This window comes from Psammomys obesus, unplaced genomic scaffold, assembly GCF_907164565.1.
Source record: "Psammomys obesus unplaced genomic scaffold, mPsaObe1.curated_primary_1811, whole genome shotgun sequence".
Taxonomy (NCBI): domain Eukaryota; kingdom Metazoa; phylum Chordata; class Mammalia; order Rodentia; family Muridae; genus Psammomys; species Psammomys obesus.
This window is the reverse complement of record NW_026590699.1, coordinates 499,310-508,031: the sequence shown is the minus strand read 5'-3', so window position 1 is coordinate 508,031 and position 8,722 is coordinate 499,310. Positions and strand designations below refer to the sequence as shown.

General features: G+C 45.8%; 1 protein-coding gene across 1 annotated transcript in view; it reads left to right on the top strand.

Annotated features, from left to right (window-relative positions):
• The first annotated feature begins 2,450 nt into the window (after positions 1-2,450).
• The window catches only part of Mcph1 (microcephalin 1), a 195,804-nt gene continuing 189,532 nt past the window's right edge, over positions 2,451-8,722 (top strand). The window contains exons 1-3 of the mRNA XM_055608491.1: positions 2,451-2,495; positions 5,343-5,434; positions 8,004-8,122. Of these exons, the coding sequence (XP_055464466.1) occupies positions 2,456-2,495; positions 5,343-5,434; positions 8,004-8,122 (251 nt within the window). The 5' untranslated portion in view covers positions 2,451-2,455. The remainder of the gene's footprint in view (positions 2,496-5,342; positions 5,435-8,003; positions 8,123-8,722) is intronic.

Below are 8,722 nucleotides of genomic sequence, written 5' to 3'. Positions count from 1 at the left end.
TGTGTACATAAATATGGAAGAATATCCAACTGGTTTCAGCCTCTCTGCGTGGGATTAGGGTCATACTGGCCAAAAATTATCTAGCCTACTACTTATTTGCTAGACTTTTCTTAAACTTTCCTTTTAAAATGAATTTCAGGCTTGCAGGGGAAAAACACATAAACAAAAAAAGAAATTCCTATAAGTCATTCATGGACATCCACAATATCTACCACACTTCCTTTGTCCTCTCTGATCTATCTGACCTATTGCAACTTTTCAGTTGAATAAAAGCCCATTTTCAACTTTGATTTCAAGCTTCACCCATATGGGGCTAAACTGACTTGACTCTTTCTTGTTGCCACAGATTCACTGAGACTCACTGAGGATTTGAGATCACAAACTTTAAAATGATGCTGGGAGTTGTGCTGATTGACACCCAGCTTGGGGAGAGAGTATGTCTAGAGGGAGAAATGATTCAATAAAGATTCTGGGAGGCCCGTGTTTTGGGTTGAGCTTCCTTCCAATATAAGTGGTCAAACTAAAGTGGAGTCAGTCATGCTAAATGCCAGATAATCCAAGTGAAGGTTTAAAGAAACAGGTCCCAACAGTAAGAGGAGATTCTAGTCCACTTAAGCTAGTCAAATAGGGAAGTTCAAAAGCAAAGTTGAGCCATGGTTTGGATTCTGTGTTCCCTTCTTAGGAAGCCAAGTCCTGCTCTTACTGTCTGTATAAAGTGACAGATGACCATTCTAAGGTAAGGCTGAGGGGAAGGTTTTTATTGTAGATATGAAGGAGAGTTCAGCCAGAGGCATCTGGAAGAGTCCACGGCAGGGACAGAAAGTAGTACATTGAGCACGGACAGCTGGGTGGATTAGGCCATGAGAGAGGATGGGGAAAAGGGGACAAACAGAGGAAGAGAAGAGAGGAAAGCAAATGAGAGGACCAAGAAAGGGGCAAGAGGCTGAAATGGCAGGATTATATAGGAGTGAGAAGCTTAGGGAACTGATGCCCCAGAACTGGAGAAGTTTAGAGTAGGGGGTGGGGTGAGAAGAGCTAAGAGCCACAGGTACTGAATGAGCCTGAAGGCAGGCTTTGGTGTGCTAATAGGTACCACAGTTAGCCATTTCTGTTGCGAATCTGACTCTGCCTAAAGAGAGCTCCCACACTATCGGGAGAGCAAAGTCTGCTTTGATTCATGGATTCCCAATAGTAGCTAATTACCTGGCCTTTGACTTTTTTCTTTTTTTTTTTTTTCTTTTTTAAACATAGGGTCTCTGTGTGGTCAAGGGTGGCTTCCAATTCCCAATCCTTGCCCCCCCCCCCCAGGTGTGTATCACCACACTCAGCAAATTTTATCTTCTGACAGAGGGCAAAGTTTAGACAGTAAGGACAAATTGCCTTCGAAGGCTAGCAAAGTGGGGCAAGGATCAACAAAAACTTCCAAAAGTCCACTCTAATTCCAAAGCATGCTCCTAATAAATATCGCTTTGTAAGTCTAGGTTGGTTATAAGATTCCGCCTAATTTGTAGTGCTGCTTTCAAGCTTGTGAAAGGATTATGGTCTTCACGGTGGAGCAAGGGGGCGGGGGACGACTGAAGTATGGATAAAGGAACATTGCATACATTTGTCTCATCTTTTAATAAATATGATGTAGGGCTGGATGAGGTAACAGCCTGTAATCTCAGCACTTGGGAAGGGTAGTCGGGAGGACTACTGCGTGTTGAGATAGAAAGCAAGACCCTCTCTCCAAAAAACCAACCAGGGGCTATAGAGATGGTTAAGGGCATTTGCTCTGACAGTGGTTGATAATCACGAGTGCATGCAGGGAAAATACTCAGGCATGTAACATAAATAATTATAAACCCAAAAACATCCTGTCTAACCAAAACAAACAAGGTGCCTTTAACGCTCCGTGCTTAAGGAGCCTAAATGAGAACTTTATCAGCAGACCGACGGGACCCTCCCGGCCGGTAACCTCCCCAAATGCCTAGGGCCTCCTCCCCTTCCCGGCAGCCCTTGCGTGGCGAGGCGGGCCTGTCTCCGGCTCTGCCACTCAGAACCTCTTTGGCGGGAGGTTTGAAGACCCGAGCACACTCAGAGGCTCCAGGAGCGGTACTCCGGCTGCACGGTGCGGGCCTGGAGCGGGGTCCCCCTACCGGGTCACCGGGCGCCGTGTGGAGGAGGCCGCGGCCCAGCCCGCAGGAGCGACGCGGCCCTGACCTGCGCGCCCCGAAGCCCGCCCGGCGGCGGACAGACTCCAGCCAGGGCGCCGCCCGCAGTTGCCGGCGCCCGAGCCGCCACGAGGGCTCAAGGTCTTTGCTGCACTGTGTCACGGAGAGGGCAGTGGGGAGAGCACGGTTCTTCCACACACCCCAACCCTGAGACGGCGAACCCCCGGGGCCGCGGCCCGCGCATGCGCACCTTTCTGCCTCCCCGCAGGCGCACGCTCGGTCCAGCCGTGTCTGGTTCGTTCATGGAGGCCGCGGGAGGCGCTGGAGCCGCCTTCCTGAAAGGTGAGGAGACACGCTCAGTTGTGGGGGGCTGTGGGACGCGTGGCCGCCACCGGGGTCTGCTCAAGTCTCAGGTCTAATTCACCGGGGAGGGCCCGGGGGGGAGGTCCTCTCACATCCGGGTCCCCTCAGACTCGGGCAGCCTCACACCCTGGAGTTCCCTCACCCTGGGTTCTGAACACCTGTGTGGACACTCCCTCTTCCCCTACACCTGCTCATCATGTGGTCTTCACCTCCCCGGAGTCCCTGCCATGGCACCTATGTGAGCCCTGGACAGCTGGCAGGAGGATGGGTCCCATCTTAGCTTTCTGAGAGCCTCCCGCCTCTAGGGCCCGGGATCAGAAAAAGTAATAATTTGGTAATAATGGGAGTGGCCTCTTGGTGGGTCCTGCCGGAGTGGAGCTGACACTTGCGGAGCTCTCCAACAACTTGTTCAGTTTCTAGGTAAGGGAGTCGAGGCCTGTTCCTCCTTTACTTAGCAGGGGGGCGGCAGGGTGAGCCTCCAGGGCATCTGCTGTCTCAGCCTGCGTTCACAAACTGAGGAGTGTACTGATGTGTGTAGAGTTTGGCTTTGAGCAAAGAGGTCTGTGTGGAGGGACTTGGCGTGGTAGAGCTGAAAGAACAGACCAGCAGTGCGCACAACTCTGTAGCCAGAGGTGACTGTTTTCATAATAATACCACAGTATTTTGTGAACAAAACCAGGTCTTTTGCCTTGCTCGAAATTACTTAGCAATGGGACACCTGGAATTGGTTTATAACATTTTTTAATTTATTACAATTTATTTACTTTGTGTCCCAGCTGTAGCCCTCTCCCTCGTCCCCTCGAAATCCCACCCTCTCCCTCTCTCTTCTCCTCTCATGCCCCTCCCCCAGTCCACTGATAGGGGAGGTCCTCCTTCCCTTTCATCTGACCTAGCCTATCAGGTCTCATCAAGACTGGCTGCGATGTCCTCCTCTGTAGCCCCTGATAAGGCTGTCCCCACGGGGGGGGGGGGGGGGGGGGGGGGGGGGGGGGAAGAAGGGGCGTGTTAAAGAGCCAGCTACTGAGTTCATGTCAGAGACAGCCCCTGCTACCCTTGCTAGGGAACCCACTTGGACACTGAGCTGCCATGGGCTACATCTGTTCAGGGGCTCTGGGTTATCTCCATGCATAGTCCTTGGTATCAGTGTCAGAAAAGACCCCTGTGCCCAGATATTTTGGTTCTGTTGGTCTCTTCGTGGAGCTCCTGTCTCCTCCAGGGAGTCTATCTCCCCCTTCTTTCATAAGATTCCCAGCACTCTGCCCAAAGTTTGGCTATGAGTCTCAGCATCTGCTTTGATAACCTGGCTGGGTAGAGTCTTTCAGAGGCCCTCTGTGGTAGGCTCCTGCCCTAGTCTCTGTTTTCGCCCTCTTCTGATGTCTGCCCTGTTTGCCTTTCTGAGTGAGGCTTGATCCCTTTACCCAGGGTCCTCCTTCTAGCTCACCTTCTTTAATTGTACCAAATTTTTTATCTTAGCCATTCTGATGGGTGTAAAGTGAAATCTGAGGGTTTTGATTTGCATTTCCCTGATGACTAAGGACTTCGAGCTTTGTTTTTTTTTTTTTAAGTGTTTCTCTGTCATTAGCTCGAAATTACTTAGTGAGGGACACCTGGAATTTTTGTTGTTTTTGGTTTTTTGAGACAGGGTTTTCTCTGTGTAGCCCCAACTGTCCTGGATTAACTTTGTAGACCAGGCCGATCTCGAATTTACAGAGATCCCACCTGCCTCTGCCTCCCAAGTGCTGGAATTAAAGATGTATCCCACCACCACCTGACAAAAAAATTTTTTTTTTGGATACAGTCTCTAATCCATGCTAGCCTAGTACATATGTAGCTGAGGCTGACCTTAGATTTCTGATCCTCCTTCCTAGAACTGGGATTATAGGTGTGAGTTTTCAAGCCTGGTTTATGCTTGTAGTAGGACCTAGTACATGTTAAATAAGCACTCTAGCAACTGGGCTACATTCCAGCCCTTCTTCGAATTTTATTTCTATTTTTTTATTAATTCAATTTACATCTCTGTCATAGGCCCCCTCCCTCATCTCTTCATAGCACCATTCCTCCTCCCGAATCCCCTCTCCCCTATTCCTAAGAATAGGGGAGCCTCCCTACCCAGACATCTGAGCTCATCTATTCATATGAGGACTGAGTTCATCTTCTTCTAATTTTAAATTTTAAATGGAAAAAAAATGGCAAGTGAAAATTATATGAAATTCTCTTTCTTTCTACTTCCTTTTCTATTGCTATATGTAGTCTCTTGCAGCCCAAGCTGGCCTCCATCTTTCTATGTAGCTGAGGCTGGTCTAGAACTCTTTTTTGTTTGTTTTAGGATGGGTTTCTCTAACCTGGGCTGTCCTGAAACTCTGTAGAGCAGGCTGGCCTTGAGTGCTGGGATTAAAGGTGTGCTCTACCACTGCTGCGCTTTGGCCTAGAATTCTTTACCCTCTTTACCTCCACCTTCTAACTCTAAGTGGTAAGATTACAGGCATGTGCTAATATGATAAGCTCCATGAAAAAAGTTATTAGACCTTATTATATTAGCTTGTCAACGCACTGTTGATATCATGGCCATTAAATTGTGTTGTTGGAAGATAGCCTGGCCTGGAAAGCCTGGAATAATTACTGTTTCTTTACAGAAAGCGTAATCCAGGATAATTAAGCCTGGATTAGGAAGATTTAAAATACCACCAAAATAGCAGTGATAATATTTTGAATAGATTCCTAATAGAAATTTTCATTGATTTTCTAACATAAACAGAACAAGAGAAAAACCTGTCGGGGGCGCAATTATCAGAGTGTAGTTTCTGCTAATATCTTGCTTATTTTCAGATATTGTGGCCTATGTTGAAGTATGGTCTTCCAAAGGGACAGAGAATTACTCAAAGACATTTACAAAACAACTTGAGGATATGGGAGCAACGGTAAGAAATTAATATCAAAATGATTAATAGCGCTGGTGTTTTCTTGTTAGGGGAGCTATTCCTTAGAACATGGGGGACCTGGCAGTGAGTGAGTGGTAGGGGACAAACAAAATATGAGTTGGACAGTTGTGCTTACAGAGCAGATGACCTTGAAGGCATTTATGAGGAGGAGTCTAGTGGGAAACGTGAGTCGGGCATTGGTTCTGTGTGGGCTGGTACTTGGACTCAGAAGAGTAAAGTTTCAAAATGAGCAGGTTTCTAAGGGAAGATTATGACTTTAGGCATACTGGAAACATCTCACAGACATGGATTGTTCATGATTGGAGCTTGAGGCAGTCACAGCTACAGACAGTGACATAGGGGTCAAGATCTCAGAGGTCAGGAGAGGATAGCACCATACTCAGATTCTGGTTAGAGTGAAGAGTGCTGAAGGAAGAGGTGAAGTCTTTTGAATATTTAAAGACCAGTGATGGCCTGACCATCAATTTAGGAGTCAAGAGAGAGAAAAATTGTAAGGAGAATATTGAAAACAAGTATGGAAGAATTTAAAAGAGGAGTGTTCAGAACAACCGAAGAAAGGTAAGATATTCTTGAGGTTTGAAACCTGTGAGGTCGTTACCTTAGTTCACTTTCCCATTATAGAGGTAATGGCGTTCAAGGAGAGTCTGAGAATCCTGCATTGGAAGAAATAGAGACAACGGAACATAGACTGCTCTGATGGAGAGTTTTGCTTTGAACAAAAGTGTGCTTACTTGCTTATTGGCATTCAGGAGATGTTCACTGACAGGCTAAATGAAATGGATAAATGGGTGACAGGGTAACTCAAGGCAGGATGAGGATTAGGGTGCAGTAAGGTAGTATTAGAGCAGTACAGGCCTTGTTTAGGCCTCCTAAACCCTGTGAAGTCAGGTCAAAGGCTGAGAGTAGAGGAATCTGAACAGATGTCCCGCCACCTGCAATGGAATTAAGAATCTAAAATACATGTTGTTTAAAAAAATTTTTCTGTAAATTGAAAATGCTTTTAATACACACAGCATAGTACTGTATTAAAATGTAATTGATACGCACAGAGCTGAGTGTGTGTGGAATGGAGGCTCTTGGGACTGGCTGAGAGTTGCTCTTCTTTGCATCATGAGATATGATGTGTATCCTACAGTTCTTAACCAGCCAGAACAAAACACCATTTCTTCTAACTATTTATCACTCTCCTAGCACTTCAGAATAAAACAGTCCTAAGTAAAGCCGTGATAAACCAGGGACCTTCTGTCTAGGCGGTCACCCTACTTTTTATTGAAGAGACACGGCATGTTTTGTTACACTGACCTGTGGGGCTCCAAGTGGAGTGTTATTTTAGGAGGGCCAGTATATATAAATTGTGGTTCATGCCTGTGTCTAGATGTAACATGTGTCAGCTCTGTCCAAGATGTGGGATTTTATCAGGTTCTCCTCTGTTCTAAGGCTTGTACTAAGTATCCAGCACTCTTCCTGAAAGATATTTAGAGGTGCTGCTTATTTGTCTGGGATTTTAATGGAAGCCTTGGGGAAAACAGCCCCAGGTGCTAGACTGGGCTCTTTCTGATTGCCTTGGGAATGGCTGTTTACAAAAGTAACACCTGTGCACTGTCTGAAAACTACTGCTCTATGTGGCTGTGAAACTTAAGAGAAGCCAGTTGTCCTTTGCTTTATTCTCCTTTTGTGCTGGGAGAGATTTCCTGGCCTCACACATTCTAGGCAACTACACTATAGCTGAACTAGGTCCCCAGTCTCTTCTGTTTTCGAAAGGCAATTATTTTTTTTTAAAAAACTTGAAATGTGTGGTTGGGAAGCAAGAGCGCCATACCATCAGTCTGAGCAGGCTTGGGGAACACACTTAGGTCATGAGGCTTGACGGTGCAGGTGCTTTCCTGTATCCACCAAGTCTTGTCACCAGACTTGCTTTTAATCTCTTCCTTTTGGTATTTGCTTTCGTATTCCTTTACAAGAAGAGCAAGTGTTCTTAACTGTCTGTTCTTCTTTGCATACCCCTTGATCATCAGAGGCTTCTCCTGGTTTCTTCTCTCCTGTCCACTTTATACTCAAAGGATTCCTACTCTGTTCTGTGCTTGGAAGCTTTATTGAGGGGAGCAAAGGTGACATAAACAGACACTTTATTGGGGTTGGGGGTAAGGGTTGCCTGAATGCTAATCCTCGTTCTAACTGCAGCAGGTGTAGCTTGGTAGGGAGAGATTCAAACAGGGTCTCACTAGGTAGCTCTGGCTGTCCTGGGACTCTATGTAGACCAGGCTGACCTCAAACTCAGAGATGCTCCTGCCTCTGCCTCCTGAGTGCTGGGTGCTGGGATTAAAGTTGTATACACCCGTGCTAGGCAAAAGCAGGTGTGTTTTCAAACATCATTCCACACTTACCACACTACTTTTCTGGTGCATTCTAAGAAGTGAAATTCTGGGGTAAGGGTTTTTGATCATTTCATTTTGACAAATTTTGAACAGTGTTCTTTTTGATCACTTTAAGAAATTATGACTATAATTATGAATATAATGAGTATTTGGTTTTTTCATTTTGTCCACAGGTTTCAAAAACTTTCAACAAGCAAGTGACCCATGTGATCTTCAAAGATGGATATCAGAGCACCTGGGACAAAGCCCAAAAGACAGGGGCAAAGCTGGTATCTGTCCTCTGGGTTGAAAAGTAAGTAGTTGTCATGGAGAATGTGACAACACTGTTTTGTCAGCTCCTGTTGCTGCTAACAAAGTGCTGTAGACTTGCATTGTAGGAGCCCTGGAAGCTGAGGATCTCAGGTGTTTGAGGCATCCTTGGCCTGTATGTAGCCATCTTTCTGTGTTCTCACGGCATTCCCTCTGCTGATAACTACCAGGCTACACCAAAGCCTACTTTTGAAATTCTTTATGTGTTCTGGAGATACAAGTTTTATAATACATGTTATTTGCAAACCTTGATTTTCTCATTTTATGCATTTCTCTTCACTTTTTTAGTTTTATTTCTTTGACATAGCAACTTTTTGTGATTATTTTGTTGGTATTGGTGCTTGTGCTTTGAATGTCACCTTCAAGAAACCATTGCCTAATCCAGAGCAAAGGGTTCATATCTCTTTCCTTTTAAGGGTCTTAGTGATTTGTGTGCTACATTTAAGACTGCCATCTACTCTGAATGAGTGTTTGTGTGTGATAAGGGAAGGTTCTACTTTTGTTGTTTCGCATATGGGAAGGTAGGTGCCCCAACACCGCTATGGTTTTTGGAGCCGTTATTGAAAATTGGTTAATATTATGG